The sequence below is a fragment of the Fonsecaea nubica genome (assembly GCF_001646965.1).
Source record: "Fonsecaea nubica strain CBS 269.64 chromosome Unknown Scaff92, whole genome shotgun sequence".
In the NCBI taxonomy this organism is placed as follows: Eukaryota; Fungi; Ascomycota; class Eurotiomycetes; order Chaetothyriales; family Herpotrichiellaceae; genus Fonsecaea; species Fonsecaea nubica.
In genome coordinates this window covers 1-19,318 of record NW_019173765.1, presented here as the reverse complement: position 1 = coordinate 19,318, position 19,318 = coordinate 1, and the positions used below count along the sequence as shown (strand labels likewise).

At 54.6% G+C, this 19,318-nt stretch overlaps 7 protein-coding genes across 7 annotated transcripts; all 7 read right to left on the bottom strand.

The window, feature by feature from the left end:
- Positions 1–273: 273 nt before the first annotated feature.
- Positions 274–1,303, bottom strand: AYO20_09651 (hypothetical protein; the record flags this gene model as incomplete). The annotated part of the gene is made up of 3 exons (XM_022647920.1): positions 274–936; positions 1,070–1,143; positions 1,246–1,303. The coding sequence occupies 3 exons, from the start codon at positions 1,301–1,303 to the stop codon at positions 274–276; spliced, it is 795 nt and encodes a 264-aa protein (XP_022496065.1).
- Positions 1,304–2,013: 710 nt separating this feature from the next.
- AYO20_09650 (hypothetical protein) lies at positions 2,014–3,829 on the bottom strand (the record flags this gene model as incomplete). The annotated part of the gene is made up of 4 exons (XM_022647919.1): positions 2,014–2,088; positions 2,147–2,250; positions 2,349–3,349; positions 3,414–3,829. 4 exons carry the CDS (start codon positions 3,827–3,829, stop codon positions 2,014–2,016), a joined length of 1,596 nt encoding a protein of 531 aa, XP_022496064.1.
- Positions 3,830–4,163: 334 nt separating this feature from the next.
- AYO20_09649 (hypothetical protein) lies at positions 4,164–5,485 on the bottom strand (the record flags this gene model as incomplete). The annotated part of the gene is made up of 2 exons (XM_022647918.1): positions 4,164–4,716; positions 4,791–5,485. 2 exons carry the CDS (start codon positions 5,483–5,485, stop codon positions 4,164–4,166), a joined length of 1,248 nt encoding a protein of 415 aa, XP_022496063.1.
- A 1,058-nt stretch (positions 5,486–6,543) lies between these two features.
- AYO20_09648 (hypothetical protein) lies at positions 6,544–7,978 on the bottom strand (the record flags this gene model as incomplete). Its single annotated transcript, XM_022647917.1, has 3 exons — positions 6,544–7,409; positions 7,501–7,610; positions 7,722–7,978. 3 exons carry the CDS (start codon positions 7,976–7,978, stop codon positions 6,544–6,546), a joined length of 1,233 nt encoding a protein of 410 aa, XP_022496062.1.
- A 747-nt stretch (positions 7,979–8,725) lies between these two features.
- On the bottom strand, positions 8,726–11,678 carry AYO20_09647 (hypothetical protein; the record flags this gene model as incomplete). The annotated part of the gene is made up of 2 exons (XM_022647916.1): positions 8,726–11,370; positions 11,468–11,678. 2 exons carry the CDS (start codon positions 11,676–11,678, stop codon positions 8,726–8,728), a joined length of 2,856 nt encoding a protein of 951 aa, XP_022496061.1.
- Positions 11,679–12,503: 825 nt separating this feature from the next.
- Positions 12,504–14,266, bottom strand: AYO20_09646 (hypothetical protein; the record flags this gene model as incomplete). The annotated part of the gene is made up of 6 exons (XM_022647915.1): positions 12,504–12,787; positions 12,848–13,151; positions 13,212–13,244; positions 13,294–13,354; positions 13,407–13,855; positions 13,931–14,266. The coding sequence occupies 6 exons, from the start codon at positions 14,264–14,266 to the stop codon at positions 12,504–12,506; spliced, it is 1,467 nt and encodes a 488-aa protein (XP_022496060.1).
- Positions 14,267–15,581: 1,315 nt separating this feature from the next.
- AYO20_09645 (hypothetical protein) lies at positions 15,582–17,494 on the bottom strand (the record flags this gene model as incomplete). Its single annotated transcript, XM_022647914.1, has 7 exons — positions 15,582–16,019; positions 16,083–16,765; positions 16,821–16,865; positions 16,918–17,000; positions 17,057–17,170; positions 17,231–17,301; positions 17,354–17,494. The coding sequence occupies 7 exons, from the start codon at positions 17,492–17,494 to the stop codon at positions 15,582–15,584; spliced, it is 1,575 nt and encodes a 524-aa protein (XP_022496059.1).
- Positions 17,495–19,318: the final 1,824 nt, after the last annotated feature.

Genomic DNA, 19,318 nt, shown 5'->3' with positions numbered 1-19,318 from the left:
GTAACCTTGAAGCGAGAAGCGAAAAGCGAAAAGCGCAAATGATCACATTGCTATGGGACAAGGACTCGCTAACTCGCCGCAACATCTACCTACCTGCTTGTCCTTTTTCATACGGTCCGCCCGTCAGCTTTCTCCACAAGCCAAATCTCACGAGTAAATCAGCCTTTGTCATGTCATACCCTCCCTCTGTCAATCATTCCAATTAGGCCCCCCTTTGATTCCTCTGACACGACACCACCCTTGAGGACATACTGTAGGTAGTGTCCTGCCTACCTACCTCCCCATCCACCCCCCATCCACAACCAGCACGTGCCCCGATACATACGCACTCGCCGGACTGGCCAACCAGACGACCGCGCCCTTGAAATCGTCCGGCGTCCCCCACCGACCCATGGGGATGCGCTCGAGGATCTGTCTGGCGCGGGTCTCATCGTTGATGAGCGCCTCGTTCATGTCCGTGTGGACGTACCCCGGCGCGATGGCGTTGACGTTGACCCCGCGGCCGGCCCACTCGTTGCTGAGGGCCTTTGTGAGCTGGGCGATGCCGCCCTTTGCGGCCGCGTAGGCCGGGACGGTCAGCCCGCCGGAGAAGCTGACCAGGCTGGCGATGTTGACGATGGAACCCCTTCTCCCACCACCCGTCGGGAGAGGTCGCGTGAGCATGTACGCCCCGAAGTCGCGGCACAGGGTGAAGACACTCCGCAGGTTCACCTGCAGCACCTCGTCCCAGTCCGCGAGGGGGAATTGGTGCGCGGGATGTCGCCGCTGGATCCCCGCGCACGTCACCAGGATGGAGACGTCGTGGCCGCCTTCCTTGAGGATTTTGAGTGCGAGGCTAGAAACCTCGGACTGTGAGGCCAGGTCGGCCGTGTAGATGGAGGCTTTGCGGCCGAGGGCTTCGATGGCGGTCTTTGTCGTCGTATTGGTGTCGTCTCTCTAGGTCATTTTGAAGGAGGTCAGGAAGAGAGTAGTAGACAAGACAGATAGGTGGTAGATGGTAGATAGATGATTCAGTGGACCACAACACCCCTCCGTGTCTTAGTGTCTCGGATCAGAGTCTCTTCCATACCTGGACCAAGACGATATCAGCCCCAGCCTCTGCCAGGGCCACAGCCATTGCGGCTCCGATGCCTCTTGTCGCGCCTGATGTATGCCCAGAGTCAGCATGTCGATCGATGAGCTAGGTCGGGTATGTAGGGGGTCTTTTCTCAGAGTCCGTATCTACCTGAACCTGACGTGACGTACCTGTGACGGCGGCGGTCCTATTCTCGAGCGAGAACATGGCCGGGAAAGTGAGGGCCATGGCGATTAACCTCCCCCCTTTCGTTCAGCCTTGTGGGTTTGAATATTCGCGGCGGGGGTTTCTCTCTCAGTCTCTCTCTCTCTCTCGTGCGTGTCTGTGTCGTGTCTGTGTTATGACACCTTCACAGTACCAACCGAGTATGGTATGTCATTAGTGGCTCTCTTCCCTCTATCTATCTAATCCCTCTAGGTATGGACGGCGACAAGTTCCAAAAACGTGGTGTGTTTCGCACTCCTTCCTCCCTCACTCATTCGTCTGCTGTTCGCCAGTACTACCGTACCACCCTTCCTTCTCCTCCAACCCCCCCTCCTCCTTCTCCAGAGATCGACAAACCCCCGCGGGGGTAAGCCGACGCCACTGAGAACACACTTACAAGGTCCCACGTACTTACCCGGTATGTATGTACTCCTGCGTCGTACGTATCTTACCCCATGGCCTGTGCTCGTGCCCGTACCACCCAAGGTGCGGAGTTGGATCGTCCTCCCTTCCTGTTCCGAGTAATCAATCAATACGGTACCGACCTAAATACCGTCCTGTCCATTCACCTGTATTCTTACCATTTACCACTTATGAGAGAGAGAGAGAGAGAGAGAGAGAGAGAGAGACAGAGATATAGCCCCCTAAACTGAACTTTGATCCTTTACTGTCTTCTCACGATAAATTCCTTACGTTGCCGTCCTGCCTCTTCCGCCCAGATCGTGTATGGTTGTCTATACGATCCCCGGTGCGCCTTTCGACCACTCTTCGCCCAGATCTTCTTGTCTTTGCCCCTCGTTGTACCTCACCTGTTGCCAACTTATCAGCGTCCCTAACTGACCGTGGGGGCGTCGAGTCCTGGATTACTGCCTGTTCCAGGACTGCACCGGGGCGGAGGAGTTCACCTTCGATCTCTGTAGATTTCTCCTTTTCACGTTGCGGCAGTTTTTCAATCATCAACCTTGTCTTTTCTGTTCCCAACTTGTTAGCGTCCAACAACTGGCGCCGCGGCTAGGCGGGCATAGTCCACAATGCCCAACAACATCGTAGCAGCTTCAGGAAAACTCACCTTCATTCTCTTCAGCCTTGGGTCCCTTGGGTCGTAGTCGATCTGCCTTGTCACGCTCTGTTTCGCTGGTTTCGTCCATAGGCCCGGAAAAGGGACTTGGGAAGAAAAGCTGACGTGGTTGCTTGTCGTTGTCGTTGTCGCCCTCTTGGAGTCGTGGTCGTTCTTCACCGCCCTTTACCAGGCCGATCTCACCCAGAGCCCTGCGAAGGTTGTCATCATCGTCGTAGTAGACGCCTAGGAATTGCGACAGACCCAGAGGCCGAATGCCAGTCCTCTTCCGAACGGGAACGCTACGGAAATCTGTTGTCATCTGAGGTCGTCGGAAGTCGTCCCATGTCACCACTTTATTCTCGCGAGGCGGCTCGGATAGAGGTTCGACACCCGTTTGCATGTGTGCATCTTTCATCTGTCGTTGATCATGCTCCATTACTTGGAAGGTACGTATATTCTCCGGCTCGAGCTTGCGGGCCTCCCTCGATTTCGCCATTTCGGGATCCTGCTCCTCCTGCATCGACTCTTCCGGCGCAACAGGCCCCTTATCATACGCTACCTGGTCAAACGGCGGCGGCTGCTGAAGCTTTGATTGCGTGTTGTCGTTCCGCCATTTTGGAGACCGAGATGACTGGTCCTGGGTGCTGTTGACTGGCTGGCCTGAAGACTTGGCAGCCACAAGAGCCAACGCAAGGCTGCTGGCCTGTAAGATCGCCGCATCTAAGTCGCTTGGGGTTTGATCTTCCGAATTCATGGGTGGAGGAGGAAAAAGACTTTCGAGGGTTCGGGCAGAGTTTTCCACCGGGGCTTCTGGTGCTGGCAATTCTTGCAGAGCTGGTCTGATAGTGTCGACGATGGCTGCTTCATTCAATGCACCCACTTGTAACTGGGCGGCAACACGTTCTGGCAACGCCGCTAGGGCCTGGACAATCTGGTCCAGACCAACGGCAGTTTCCTTGACATTCCGGCGAATACTGCTTGTATCATCCTTGATGGCCGTGGTGAGAGATCTGGAGTCTGTAAGCGGATGGCAACACTCAATAAAAGAGAAACCTGTAAAAAAGGCCCTCTCACAAAGTCAACAGGGCCAGAGCTATCTCCAGCGCGGCCTTGTGAGACTCCAACCGGCTTCTGAGCTTGTTCATGTCGCTTTGCCCGTAGATGGCCCATTTCATCTGATTGCCGAACCTGTCCGAGGACAAGTTGTCCAACATCTCGCGCATCTCCTTGACGACTTCGGCCGTGTTGACCAGGACGAGAAGAACCCGGTTCTCGAGGGGTTGAGGTACGCGCTTGGAGGTGACCATGGCGTCGTTCCGGAGCGTTTCCAAACAAAGGCCCAGGGACGACAGTTCCTTCAGGACAGCGTCGAGATCTCGATGGGCATCTCGCACTCTGGACACAAACGAGTAGATCTCCACAGAGGCCTTTCCGACGTTCGAGATCAGGCTGGAGCATGCCACGGTGAGAGTTAGCGGTTCAATCGGCATTTTTGTTCGGAGTGCCTCGAACAAGGCCAGTGGCAGACTCGTCGAGGGACGTCAGGCCTGGCCTTGTTCTCATTCCCGTCGATGGTGTCGACATGATTAAAAACATCTCAACGATGATGACCGCAGCGATGAGGCTGGCGGTTAAAGAGGACGACACGGTAGCAGGGCATGCAGGACGAATGAGGAATGGTGGAAGGCTAGGGCCGCAGGGTCAGCCTCTTTCCCTGCTGCCCCTCACCGCCCCCTATTTTGTGGCGCAGACATTTTCAATAGAGAGCAAGAAGGAGGGAGCGTCGTGTGCTCAAATTCTCTGCCTTTTTCGCGTTAAGTTCTACTATAATTCCGTCTTCCTGATCGCACTCCTCCAACTCGCATGAGCTGTCGGATCCCTCGCGATGCTCTCCCACTCCCTGACCTTGTCCATGCCTTCCCCGTCAAACCCGTACTTGAACCACGCCGCCTCGACCGCCAACCTGGCATACTTCTTGGCCCCTCTCGCGCTGCCGACGCGACTATACGCCAGTGCGGCGTGACCGTACGCGTCGTCCAGAAACCCTTCCAGTCCCTCGGCTTTGTAGAGGTCGACGAGCGTTTCGGCTTCCCGGACGCCGGCGGTCGGGTCGGGTCGGGAGAGCTGCCACTGCAGGTTGACGATGTCTTGGGTGGCCTTGTCCGAGTCTCGTACCGTGCGGGGGCTGTTGTGGGAATCCGGTGAGCAGCGTCGACAGGAACACGTGAAGTGGAAGACAGACTTGAAGAATTGCTGCCGGTCGGCGTGGAGGCGGAGAGGCGGCGCGTACGAGATTGTGATTTCCTCGTCCCTTTGGATGGGGCGCACGGCATGGACGTAGTGTGTCAACAGGTCGGTCGAGAGGAAGTATTGCGCGCTATCAAAGCGTCAGTCAGCTATATACTCGTAGGTCAAAATAATGGGAAAGGATAGAATATCCAACAAGCATACTTGGGCGCACAGGCATGGTTGTATCTCGCGGCCTCTGGAAACACGGCCGGATGCAACAACCCCCCAATCTTCATGTCGAATCCATTCGCCTTCAACACATCCTGAGCCACGACCTCCGGCTCATCGTAAATCTTGGCCAGGTCGAGATAGGCATCTCGACTTGCCGCGGGGAGTTGATCGATAGCCAGCTTCAGCAATCTCTCCCGGTCCTCCGAGAAAACGAGGTCGCCGATATGCGCGACAAGGGCGGGCGTATACGCCGTGATCAGATCGCCACGTTTGAGCGGCCGCGACGCCAACATGCCGATTCCCTTGCCGGGGATGGACGACGTGTACCAGGGCCGATCTTCCTCGTCTGTCTCGGGGTTGATGCCCTTGGAGGACAGTGCCGCGGCATCTTGGAACGGTGGCAGAGACGCAAACTCGTGCGCGATTGCGGGCGTGGTGAAGATGGAGATGCCGCGTCCGTTGCTGAAGGACGCGTTTGTGTAGACGCAGAACTCATCTCCCGCTTCGCTGAGGTGCTCCGAGCAGATGGGTTGATGCGTCCAGGGGAAATACGGGCTTTCGCTCTCCCTCTCCTCCTCTGTGGAAGAATCGACGATCGACCCGCTTGATGAGGTTGGTGACTCACTCGCGGTGACAAGCGCGACAAACCGAGTAAGAAGACATAACGAGATCCCATCGAGCCTCATCTTGCGTGGATATCGAGAGAAGGCAAGGAAGTGTCAAAACAAATGACTGAAGTCGTGGAAGTCCATCTCAGACTTCGAGATCCCTGAAACACGCGGGGCGCCCGATGTGAGTGTTTCAGCGACGACAATCCCCCCTTGTTTCGTGTTTGAATAGGGGACCACGACACATACATAGTGCTGACGTGCAGCATAACAACATCAAGAATTGCGTGTTTACAAGTATATGTCTTTAAGCTTTGGGACACGACTAGATAGGTACGGGGTTCTGGATATTATTTGAAACCCTGCCCGCTTCGGGTATTACACGACATGGCTAGGTATACTCGGTACATACGGGGGTATTGATCACTTGCCTGTGTGGGGTAGAGCCACTGCCCGCTGTCAAAGTCAAATCCGAGCACTTAAATCGAGATATTCCTTGGGGAGGCCTCGGCGAAACAAATCTCCTTGTAAATACCGTCGGATACACAACAATGTGCATCGTGCAAGTGCAATCCATGCTCCCTCCCACACTAGAGCAGAAGAGGGGATGGGAGGAAGAAGAGAAGGATTCGATCCCATCAGTTGAGAATCCTTCAGAGAGGCACCACACACCACACACGGGGTCGAGTAGCGTAGACACCGACGCTCTGCTTTCGGCCCCTGCCCCCCCTATGCCCATATACCCCAGATCAGATGTTCCCTGTACGACGGGACAAAAGAGGAAAAGAGAGAGAGGGAGTGGGATACTGTTCTCTCATGTATCGTGCGTGGGGAGCTTGGTGTTGCATTGTGTACTGGCTGGTAGGATACCTGGCTAGTAGTTCGATGCCTAGACGCCTTGGATTCTAGGGGCGCTAGGGGATATATAGACGGTTGCGACCAGTATATCAAGATATGCATTTATTTTAGTAGGATATATTTCCTTCCCTCCCACTTCCCACCGCGCCTTAACACGGGACAGGGCAGGTAAAGTGAAGCACGAGGAACAGTGGACAGTGGTAATCTGCATCACCATCTTCATTCCCATCTCCTCTCTCTCTCTCCCTCTCCCCCCAAGCTCACCGCGCCAAGGGGGCCTACCACTCCCGGATCGACCCATCGGGCCCATAAAACTCTTTACACTGCCAATGACCGGTAGACTGGGCGATTCTGCGCACGACGGCCTCGTCAATCTCGACGCCCAGTCCGGGCCCCGTGAGGGCGTCGACGTAGCCGTCGCGGATGGCAAAGACGGCCGGGTCGACGAGGTAGGTGTTGAGATCCTCCTCTCCGGCCTCGACGTTGTAGTGCATGCCGAGGGACATTTCCTGGATGACAAAGTTGGGGGAGCACAGGGCGACCTGCATGCTGGCGGCGAGGGCGAGGGGGCCCAGCGGACAGTGCGGGGCGACGGCGACGTCGTACGTCTCGGCCAGGGCGGCGATGCGGCGTGTCTCGGAGATGCCGCCCGCGTGGGCGATGTCCGGCTGGAGGATGTCGACGCTGGCGTCCTCGAGGAACCGCTTGACGTCCCAGCGCGAGTAGAGGCGCTCCCCGAATGCGATCGGCACCGTCGTGCTCGCGGCCAGCTGCTTGAGCGCCTCCGGGTGCTCGACCAGCAGGGGCTCCTCGATGAATAGGGGCCGGTACGGCTCCAGCGCCTTGGCCAGCTGCTTGGCCATGGGCTTGTGCAGGCGGCCGTGGAAGTCGAGGCCGGCGTCGAGTCCGAGTCCCTTGACAATCTTGAGCCGCTCGATAGTCGCGTCCAACACAGACGGCGAGTCGAGCCAGTTGACGGGCCCCGTGGCGTTCATCTTGATGCACTTCAGACCCTGCGCGATGCGCGCTTTTGCGGCCCCTTCAATGTCCGCGAACGTGTCGCCGCCGATCCACGCGTAGACCTGGACCTTGTTGCGGACCTTGCCGCCCAGGAGTTGGTAGACGGGGACATTGAGTCTCCGACCTGTGGGTTTTTCATTTGTTAGCAGACCGATCTTTCAATATTCCCTCCGCCCCCCTAACCCCCGGGGCCAGTTGCACATGGACTTCCTCACCTTTCAGATCCCACAGAGCAATATCAATCCCCGACAGCGCCGACATAAAGACCGGCCCTCCACGATAAAACCCCAGGCGCCATATCGTCTGCCAGATATGTTCAATGTCACTAAAGCACAGGCAGGATAACACACCATTTGCCACCTAGTCAGTAACCCACTCCCAAACATAGTATACTCACATAAAACAAAACAGCCCTGGGATGTGTGAAGTGACTTACTCGGCCTCGTACCCGACGATACGCTCGATGATCTCATCCAGCGCGCCCTCGACGGCCCGCGTGTGGCCCTCGAGCGTGGCCTCGCCCCAGCCGTGGAGTCCGCGGTCGTCGCAGATCTTGACAAACAGCCACCGCGGCTTGACGCGGAAGTACTCGATGCTCTTGATTTTGGCCCCTGGCGGCCGCGTGTCGGGCACGGATGGGCGTTGTTGCCCGTTGGAGGTGCCCTCGAGGGACCTTAGCTGGCTGGTGGCCATCTCTGCGAATAACTGATTGCTTTCGAGAGAGATGTAACTGTTGGGGAACAGCAAAGAAGGGAAATGTTTGTTTTGCAGAGCAAATGTGCCGGAAGCTTGGTCAAAGCAAAGGATGATCCTGTCTCAAAGAAATTGTGCAACTTGGTAAACAAAGCAATATACCTCAGTGTCGGTATGAAAAAACGATCGAAACACCCAATCCTCTAAAAGAAGGGTCAACATGGATGGGACCGGCTCTCCGCATGTATTGTAACATTGCAACATACCCCAGGTACATACCTCCATACATACATGACTGCCAAGTATGTCAATGAGACACCGTCCAATTGCCGTCGGTGACAATGGACCTGTCATCCTCGTGAACCGGTGTCGGCGGAAATGATGCCGGACAAGGGATACACTAGGGCCGATAGGGTGGTGTGGTTGGCTGTTACTCGGCGTTTGATCGTCCGGGAGCGAAAGGGAAGAAACAGCACGGACTTCCCCCACGTCCAAACATGCATTGTTGGCAGTTCGTGGGGGTTGAGCGTGTGCCTCCCTCCCCGCCCTTCTCCCCCTGTGTGAGTTCTAGTCATATGGTAAACGTGGCAAAACAAATCATCAAATAAGCCGCTTGTGCCACTCCCTCTCGCTCACAGACCGTCGTTCGGGAATAGCTTCATGTTGATGGCTTGCTCACGACACAATACATTGTACAAAAATGGCTGATGTAAACAGTATCTACTAAAACGCTGGCCTCCCCCCGTATCATTGACGGCTCGCACCACGCAGCAGGACAATAGCATTCCGCAGAAGATCAGCTGCCTCGTGCAACAACTCCCATCTTGAATCCCGAAAGGCCGTCTCCAGGATCGCCAACACTCCGACAACATTGTTCCGACCATCCTTGATCGACTCGAGCTGTTGCGGGGATTTCACCGCCCCGACTGTCTGCAAGAAAGCGTGAGCGTCCTTGATGACAGCTTCAACCTGAAACTCGCTGCCATCATGCGCCATATTGAGCATCGACTGATTGGAGCCGTGAGACCGCGCCGAAGCAGCCCCCGGCGATGAATCAGGTTGTAAAAGGCTTGGGAAAGGCCGAAGCACTCCATCCAGAGCAAAACCGTAGGACCAGACGACGAGAGCGGCAAAGTACAGGATCCAAGGTCTCATCATAAGATAATCGTCGCGCGCGTTGTACAACCTTCTGGAGCCGCCCTTCCCCGGCAGTATCACTGACTTGAGTAGCTGCAGGGCATGATAGACAGCAACCCTCGCGCTCGGCCCCTTTGCCCAGTCGAAAAGCTTGCACTTGACCCTCTCGTAATCACCATTGGTCACAACCCTGCCGAAGAGTCGCTTGATACCCGCAAAGATCTGGCAATCCATGACATCGCTATGCATTGCCATGTGGCTCAGGTGGTGGAGTATCTCTGCAGTCTGCGCCATGTCCTCTTGACCAGGGGCACTGTCGTTCTTTTGCCAGGGTAGTGCCGCCCTGCGCATGTGTTCGAGGCTCTCGTCAAAGTCTTTCTTCCAAAAGTCAAACGCTTTCGTCAGCGGTGTCCTCCAGCCGTCGGGAACACCCATCGTCTGAGACACGCCGAGGCTGGACACTTGAAGATCACGCTGGTTCATGTGCCACGACACAGACAAAAGACCAGCCATCAGGATAATTCTGCCAAAGTTATTCGTCCGAACTTTGCGGCCTGTCAGCGTCTTTTTCAGCCCGTCCAGGAACGTGGTAGGTTTGATCCCATTAGCATGCAGACTAGCTTCAACGCGTCCAACTTCGGCTGCGGAAGTGGCCGACCACAGGGCATCGTCGCACGGGAGAGGGAGTCGGATTTCATGCACCACCATCATTGCCGCGTGGCCAAACATGGCTGCGTGAAGTGCGTCCAGATAGAAAGCGGCATAAGCTGCGCGACGAGTGGCTTCTGCTGTGATCCAGCGACCCCACCACTCTTCAGGAGATGACGGCATCCGAGACGAATCCTGGTTCGCCGTCTCAATCAGAGCTGTCCCTCTTCGCATCAAGTTGATGGTGGTGGCATAATGAATGTGGGATCGCTCGTGCAGCATTCGACTCGCGTTCATTTTCTCATATACCTCGAGCAACAAAAGCGTCTGGAAAATCCACAGCTTTGCCGGAGGATGAAAGTCACCATGCATAAAAACTTGCCAACGTAGATGCCAGGCGATAAAGGTGGCAAATCGCGCAGCAGCGTCTGTAACCGCTCGTCCATGGGCTTTGTTGAGGAATGCGGCACCAATGGCCATGACCGCGAGGAGGAGATATTCGTGGGTGTCGTCGGCAGAAAAGGTTGGCTGGTGTAGGATGGGCATTTGAGCGTGGAAATGATACCAGTACGAGCCGATGTAGTGTTGCATAGAACGAATGCTGAGAACATGCTCCTCTGCGTCGGGATTGCCTTGGAATATCTCTTCTCGCAGCCGTCGCACCAACGGATTGTCGCCTTCGTGGAAGCGTTCCATTAACGAAATCAGCGACGCGCGTTTTGCGTGCGACAGAATAGTGCTATCCACAGAGGGCTCGGGTACCTTGGTCGTCGTTTCGACTGGGCGTTGCTGACTGAGACCAGGGTAAGAATTGTCCAAAGCCGGATCAGCAAAGTAGTTGGAGTACATCGCACTGCCAAATATCTCGGCGCCATTGGCGAACCCAATGCCCCCTTGCGCGCTCATCGAGAACGGAGCGGTGTGAAAGCCGCCGGCGTCTTCAAAGAGCCAGGCGGCAAATTCATCTCGGACGGAAACCGGTGAGTCGTTAAATGGCTGATCCCCCAAGTTGGGCATGGTATACGTGGCCGAAGACCTGTCTGACATCTGTGAATCAGCAGCCGTGGGAATTCTAGAGCTGTTTGAATGCGTCCGCGTCTTGCTTAAGATGGCTGGGTCAAGATTATCGTAGACGTTGTCGGACATGCCTTGCGGTCCTCGGGCGGTCAAGGACGAATCTGACGACAGATCTGCTTGAACGTAGTTCGCGGATTGCGCAGGCTGATGAAGAATGGCGTTGAGATCATGCCGCAGTGGGACCCCCGATGAGAAAGCGTGCGATGTTGCACGGTCGCTCGTCCCCTTCGCTTCGGAACCATTCTGTTGAATTATGGCTTGGAGATCTGTTGGCTTTAGGGCTGGTTCACTGGAGAAGGATGGCCGGCTCAGGATGGGTGATTGAGGGTTATCTCCGTCTAGCCTCGGTGTCGCAAACATGTTATTCAAGGTAGGAGAAGTCGGGCTCACTGCGGGCTCTTCACTGTACGAGGATCGAGGCGACAGAGGCTCTCGAAGAGGGTCGTGGCCTTTTGGCATGGGCCCCCTCACCTCGTGCCTTTCGCGATGGCGGATGCAGAGGTCCTGGCGCACAAAGGTCCGTAGACATCCTGGATAGTCACATTTATAGATTTCTTTCGGGTTATCTGGGCTCAAGTTAGCCGTCTAAGAATCTCGACGATGGTCAGAATGACGCGAGATGCGTACGGTTGAGTTGATGGCGATAGAGGTGCTCCGCGCGTGAGTAATCTCGACCACAGCCAACGTATTTACACTCGAAACGACGTTTACCCTCGGCTTTGCCTGAGCTCGAGCGCCGTCTATGATCAGACGAGGCAGGCGGATCGGCCACAGCTTGGTCGTTGTTGCTGGGAGCGATAGTAGGGTAATCGAGGCGCGGGCGCTTATTTTCGGACATGTTTGTGTATTGCGTGCCCGGGTCGAGGATTGCCTGGATCGTCGCTGGTAGAGAGGTCCGAGCGCGAGAGGAGCAGAGGATGTGGGCGAAGTGTCATCTGCTGGATCGCGGCCAACCATCAATCTTAGACTGCCGCCGTACCGGTGTCATTGGCGCACAGGATGCGGCATGTTCTTGATCCCAAGGCCGCACCGAGCTCAACGAGGACCCAGGGCGCAAATGGACGCAGAAGATACAGTCGAACGAAGGACGGAACCAATCCGCAAGGAGGTTTTTGATCGTTGGAGATGATTTTTCCTCGTTGGGGTCTCCGACAAACTTGTGGTGACAAAGCGGTCAAAGAGCGATTATGGTCGTTGGGTACTACTGGCTTGACTGGGTGGCACCCCGCCCTTCCCCCGGCAGCAAGTTGCTGGTGCTGAGGGCTGCTGGAGGTGCCAGTTTGGGTGATCTAGCTGTGTCTCAAGGATGCCCCCAAGTAGGGTGGCATGGTGGTCGGGAGGCTTTCCCCGCAAGTAGCTGTTTGATTTAGGTACTTTTAGGTGCCAATCAATGCTTACTCGCTGTCCCGCGGCAATGGCCCTCGGCCCCAAACTTCCGAGGGTGGGGGCTACTAACGGCCTCAGGGGCTTGATTTAGAATCGACCTCGTGCTCTACAACCGAGGAAGGCCAGGTGCTCAAAACAGTAAGAGACAAATACGCCTTTGCATCTACTCGTCACAATCATCGATGTCGTCAGTATCGAGTGAAGAGCTATCCGCTTTTCCAGCCGGTATCTTGTGCCGCGGGCAGACTACCAGTCCATCCCTTCTCAGCCTCGTCCCTCACTTCTTCAGGTACAAGGTCTGTGAGTTGCAGTATGACTTCAACCCACCGACTCCAAACTCAGTCCCAATGCCACTCTCCTTGTGTCCGCCAAATGGTGCTCTTGCATCAAGCTCAAAATGAGTGTTGACCCAGACGTTGCCGGCCTCAAGCTCCTGGGCAATTTTCGAAGCTCGTTCGAGGTTGCCTGACCAAACAGAAGCCCCAAGACCATATATGGTGTTGTTGGCCTTTTCGATAGCTTCGTCGTCCGTGCTGAAGCTCAAGAGAGGCACGATGGGTCCTGTTTCAATCGATCATCAGTCTCAGGATCGGGTCGTCTTACAATGTGGCCATGACTTACCGAACGGTTCTTCGACAACCAACCTGGAGTCCTCCTTGGGTCGGTCAATGATGGTCGGAGTGATGAAGTAGCCTGGTCCATCAGGGTTTTTGCCTCCGACAGCAACGTTATACTGTTCCTTTTCAATGTCGTTGAAGAAACCCTTGACACGCTCGTACTGCATGGAATTCTGAATGGGGCCCAAGAAGACATCCTTCTCAAAGCCCTCGCCGAGTTTTAGAGTCTTGGTGTGTTCGACCATCTTGTCACGGAACTGCTCAAAGATCTTCTCGTGCACAAAGATGCGTTTGAGCGCCAGGCAGATCTTGACGCGAGTTAGCCGGAGACCCAGACTTCGCAATAAGTGGATTGGGAGTTGCCTTACCTGGCCGGAATTCAGGAAAGCCAGCGTTGCGATCTGAGAGATTCCATTATTACCAGAATCGAGGGCAATGTTGGGGACTCACCCTAGGAGCGACCTCGTCGACATTAACATCGTCGCAGATGATGGCAGGATCATTGCCGCCACTATCAGACTCATTAGTTCGGATCAGAAGGGGCTTTGAGAAGCGTTACGCACAGCTCCAGTGTAACTCGCTTGAGTGTCTTGCTTGCTGACTCCATGACCTTTTTGCCAGTGGCGCTCGAGCCTGTGAAACTGATCTTTGCAGGGCCAGGGTGAGATGTCAACCACGGACCAAGGTTGTCATCTCCACTGAGAGCTTGAACGACGCCTGGTGGGAAAAACCTCTGGGCCAATTCCGCCACCTTTAGCCCGCCATAAGGAGTGAACGGGGACGGCTTGATGATGATGGGGTTGCCTGTAACGACGCAAGGGGCGACTTTAGAGCAGCACAGCAAGACAGGGTAGTTCCATGGAACAATGCCCACAGTCACCCCGAGAGGAGTGTACCGGACGACAATCTTCCGATCGGCCTCATCCACGATTTCTTCGGTGGGCAGCTCGAGGCCTGCCATGGTGCGAATGATCTGCAGGGTGAAGTCCATCTCAAAGTAGGCGAAATGAAGCTATGGAGTGGATATATATCAGCCATGGAGCTGTGCAGCGTGGGAGCTGGCGAAGTTCAATCCATCTCGACTTACTGGCTTCCCTTGCTCCTGCGTCAACATCTTTGCAAAGCCGTCCTTCTCTTTCTCCATGGCGTCGGCGAAGGCAAGCATGGCCTTCTGTCTCTCCGCATACGGCGTTTTGGACCATGTCTTGAACGCTTCCTTGCCCGCTGCTACGGCCTTGTCTACATCCTCGGGAGTCGAGACAGGTACCTCAGGGTTCGGTTTGCTGGTGGCAGGGTTGATCCCATGGCGAGTCTTCTCGGTGGAGGTGAGCTTGCCGTCGATCACGTTTGAGAAAGTGGTGAAGTCGAGGCTGCCCGAAGTGGACGTGGCGTCGGTACCGGTTTCAGTTGCGTGAGGAGCCATGACTTCTTAGTGCTGTACCTAATATGCTCGGGCGTGGAGGTTATTTGCACTGCGAGTGCTTCGAGTTTGGTGGGAAACTGAGGAAAAACGGGGCGTCGAGTGACACACGGTGAAATGAGGTAGAAGGAGGAATAGGCAGGAGAGAAAGTTGAGGAGAAAGATCCAGGACCTTCTTCTTCCCATGTTACAACACGGTCCTACCACACTTTATAACCTTTTTCTCCCTATTCCCTTCTTTTCCTTGTTCAGCTGGGGCTCCCTCAACACGAAATTCTAGACCTGTCTCACACACGCAAAGTGCTCGTGTTGACAGGCGGAGTAACCCTCCCATTGACGTCCTGCGCCAGTGACACCACCCACTCAAGACAGCCACGTCGCTGTCAGTGCATCATACTATCCACGGAGGAAGTGGTTGATCGAGTCAATACCCAATAGTTCACACCACTTGTCTCCCTTCCGGGGCCCTTCAAGGTCCTGGGCACCACTGGCCAGGTACGACAGTTCGAGTTTGAAAGAAGAGGGAGGGGTAAAACACGAAATAATCAATGGGACGGCAGGCTTTCACACGACGAATGAGTGGATGGATACGATCGTGACATGGAGCCTAGACCGTAGATACGAGGGATGTCCATGAGATTTCAATCTTTGGAACCTTGTATGCTGGCAAGTGAGTACCACAATCCAAGCGCAGGAGGGGCAGAGAGTACAAGAGAATGTCCTGTACGAGTCCAAGTCATCATCGGGCCCAATAACGGAATGATCAGCACGGGGGCCTAGAAGTGGTGGACCACCGCGATACAGGGATATGGAAGCACTGTCACTGCTGGGATCAAGAAAATATTACTACGAGGAGCTGCGAGGCGCTGGGGGCTGGAGACGATCTGATTGGGTTCACGGCCTTGGATGGCTTTTCCCAACTTCCCCATGTTCCAGGGTCTGGGGTTGACATGGTGAGCCAGCGTCGACGGAAGTTCCGAAGTTTCTGGCCCGTTAAGTTCGACCTCGACACAAATGCATCACCCGTGATCGATCTGGACACCGTTGATACACAGAGAACTTCCAAACTGGCCAGCGACGGGGAAAGACGTGTCTAGCTTGACAAATTTTAAAGGACGCTATTGTACATGTGATTGCTATCCTTCTTTGCTCGCGGGCATTCCTAGATGTGTCAATAACTCATATCCCACTCCGCCGAGACCCAGACCAAGGCCCTACAGATTCATGATCCAACAACACGCACTGCTGCATATTCGCCCTTTTCTCGAATCCCAGATTCCGCCCTTGACCTGCAGGGCAAAGCAACATGATGCATATCTTACACCAACTTGCGCACATATTCTACAGGGCCATCATAGACATGCCTGGCTCGGATGACATAGTGAAGAACTGCAAATATCATCACACCCCCGTAGATCAGGCTGGCCCAGTTCATCTGGTCGACAGTTGGATTCGGGCTTCCGGGGAAAAAGGCGAAGGCAAAAGCGAACGTCAGGAAGACGAGACTGAATCCGTTCAAAAACAGACCAACTGGTCTGGAGAAGGTGAACTTGGCCGGAAGGAGAGGCTGATAGGTCAAACGTCTCCAGAAGAGACAGCCGATGGAGACAATGTATGACGACAGGATGGCGACCAAGGACAGCGAGGTAATGTTGTTCAGCGCAATGGTGGAGCCGATGTTGATCAGAGAGAGCAGGCAGGAAACCACGAAAGAGACCACGATGCTGTTCATTGGAACGTCCCACCCGGGTCGCACCTATATAACACAGTCAGCTTCTGCATGTTCGCGGGCCACGTAGGGAGGGAGGGAAAGGCATACGTATGCAAACCAAGAAGCACCCGGAATGCCCTGGTCACGGGCGAACGACCACAGCTGTCTCGAGGCAGTCGCAGTGATCGACAAGTTGCAGAACATGGCCATGAAAATGATCAGGGCGGAGAGAACTGATGCGCCAGCGTAAGACTGGGTGGCATTGTAAAAGACAGCAATGTAGGGTTGTCCCGTTGGTGAGTCGATAACATCATCAAGGTTCCCAAGGGTGAAGCAAAAGGTGATCAGGATGATCCAACCCATAGAGCCGTTGAGGACAGTGGTCCAGATCATGCTTTGAGGAAGCACTCTCGATGCGTCGCGCAGTTCCTCGGACATATGAACCGCGCCATCTGCACCGAGCAAGGGGATCATGACCGCGAGAATACCGACTAACGCCGATAACCCATTACTGTTCCATCCGCCATAGTTGTTGAACGTAGTGAACACGTCGCTGGCGTTTGCGATCGGGCCCAAGACCCAAAGGGTGATCAGGACGCCAAAGAAGCCGAAGATGTGGATGATGAGCACGATCCCCTCAACCAATGGCAATTTCTTGACCAGGAAGGTGTTGAACAAGACGGAGAACGAAGCCACGGCGAACGTCAACAACGTGCCATGCCATCTCTCAGGCGTGTAGTCTGGATAGTTCAAGATGACAAGGCCTTGAATTTGAGTTCCAGCGAGAAATGCTATACCTCGAGTTAGCAAGAAGATAGTCGGGAGCTGCCGGAAAGTGCCCCTTACCTGTATTGGCCGCACCAGTCTGCCAACCGAGCACACAGAGCCATCCTAAGACCTTGTCAGAACGAGGAGACGAGATAAAGCCTCGGGATTCGCCTACCAACGATAAAGCTCATAAACTTTTGGTACTTCCGCGGCGCAAATTCGCTAACCCAGTGATATTGACCACCAGACGTCGGAGCCCTAGAGTCAAGTATGAGCAGAGGCCCGAGAGTTCCTTTGGAAATATTGTGTCATACATGGAACCCATCTCGGCCATGGAGGTGTTGACAATCAGAAAGCCGATCCAAGCTACGAGGTACATCCAAATCAAACCCGCCGTGCCGCCATTGATCAAACCGATAATGCTCGTGCTGTCCGAGAGTCAGCGAATCCCACGATCGCGAGGGTTACGTGTCGAGTATGTGACTGACCCTAACATCGTTTCCCAGCTGGCCATGAGAATCATAGAGAAGCCGAAAATGGAGACGAATCGAAAATTTCGCTGAGCTTGTCAGCAATGGCAGTATAGAGTTGGACCTTCGAGGGTCTCTTACTCGTAGCTCTTGATGTTTGCCCATGCGAAACATATCCCGTTGGTCGGCGTTGGTCCCTTTCTTTTCAGACGGGAGGTTCGCATTTTCTGACTCCAGGTCAACCTGGGATGTCACCACCCCATTGTCCTTGTGATCTGCCATGATGATGGTAACAACGAAATCTCAGTCAACGACAAGGACAAGGCTTTTCAGCGAACAGTAATGGCAGCAGCAGCAGCGGCAGCAGAGCACTGTAATGATAACACGTCGTCGATGAAGAGTCTGATGGCTCGCAGGTCAAATTGTATTTGAGATTGGAAAGATAGAAAGAAAGAAGGTGGCAGAGAAGTCAGTTGAAGTGGCGGGGTGAGTACTGATGCCATGTGTCAAGCCAGGAACGATCCCCATGTGGTTGTGATTGCAGATCTTGACCAACCTAGGATAGAACTGAGGCAGGAGAAGTCACTCGTGTCCGTTCGCATGTCAGTAGTGGACTCATGCATGTCTCAACGCAAGCTAGACAGCCTCGAAAACGAAAGTGGCTGATCGGGTAATGCAGAGTTGGCACCGGTCGAAGGGTCCAAGACCACTTGCCAACAAGGGGACATTGTTCTGATAGGGGTTTTCCCCAGTTAAAACATGCTTCAGCATCGATCGTGTCCTCTCGGGGTATTCTCCACGCAGTTTAAGGTCCAAGCAAGGCACAGAGCATATCTAGGAGGCAGACACCAGCTGTTGAGTCGCGAGCTTAAGCAAGCCACAGGGCGCCCAAAGTCAATAACACTGTCATCGTTTCGCGTCGGACGAGAGTAAGAAGACCCTTGTGGAAGTGGATGCAGGAAGGGTAGGGTGCAGGCCCAATAGCAGGAGGACGTCTTGCAGGTTCGAGAGTTGATAGAGTGTGCGGCGAGAGAGAGACAACCACGCGTGGTCCCACATGAGGCAAAACCTGGCAATTGTCAAACACAAGGCACACCATCTGTTCTCTCTGACATCTGGAGGGGACCATCAAAGCCTCGACTTAAGACGCAAGGGGAAGGGAGTAATCGGTGGGAGGGGTGCGCACTCGTAGAGTTCGTGAGTTGTCGACCAAGAGGGCTGGAAGATGGTGCAGCCTGTCATTGGGTAGAGATTGAGGCAGGCGAGTGCAGTCGGTAATCATGTCTCCATCTACAAGCTCGTATGCCGATCAACAGTCGGAGCTCCATGTCATGGCTCGCTTGTTTCTTTCGGCCGAGGGAGGTGCGAACAGGCACTCTTGAGGAGGCACGGAGGATGTACTCACTGAGTCAGAGGACCTGGAGTTGGAGGGAGATGATACTGAGGTGACTGGGTGTGTACTTGGTGGGACGTCCTTTGACGTGAAGGCAAGGAAGACGCTTGGATAGGCGGGGCGGGAAGCTTTTCCCATCGAGCCTTCCTTCCCGTTAATTGCCGACAGGCACAAAGATCCACTTATTGCCATGTCTGGTAGTTAGATTTTCTCCGGGTAGACGCCCCTCGAACGCTACCGATAAGACTAAACAGCATCCATCTCGCTCCCGCCCACTACTTGTGAGAACGGAGAAATGTTGGCGGGATGATCAACAGCTTGCTCCTTGGTGCTGCCGCAGTCCAGTCTCGCAACCTCAGGCTTGTTTGATGCTTCCGAAGTTTACTTGTAACCTTCTTTGACACTTCAACCTCTCGGCAGACCCTGAACTAGGCCAGATCCCTCGTTTCCTCCGTTGTCTCCAAGACCCATTCAGGGGGTTGGGTTTTCAAGGTTCGGCTGGGCTTTGATGGGATGGTGTTGAGGGGTTCAGGCAAGCAAAGCCTAAGCCCGACTCCAGCCAAGGCGCTTTTTCAGTGGCACTTTGTACCCTCCTCCAGGGTAATTTTCGTTAGTTCGCCACCAATCCACTAATTCTACACTAGTCCATCTATGGACTAGTGTAGACGCGTCCATCCTTTCTATCTCAGACTGCGCATTTCACTCTCGAATAC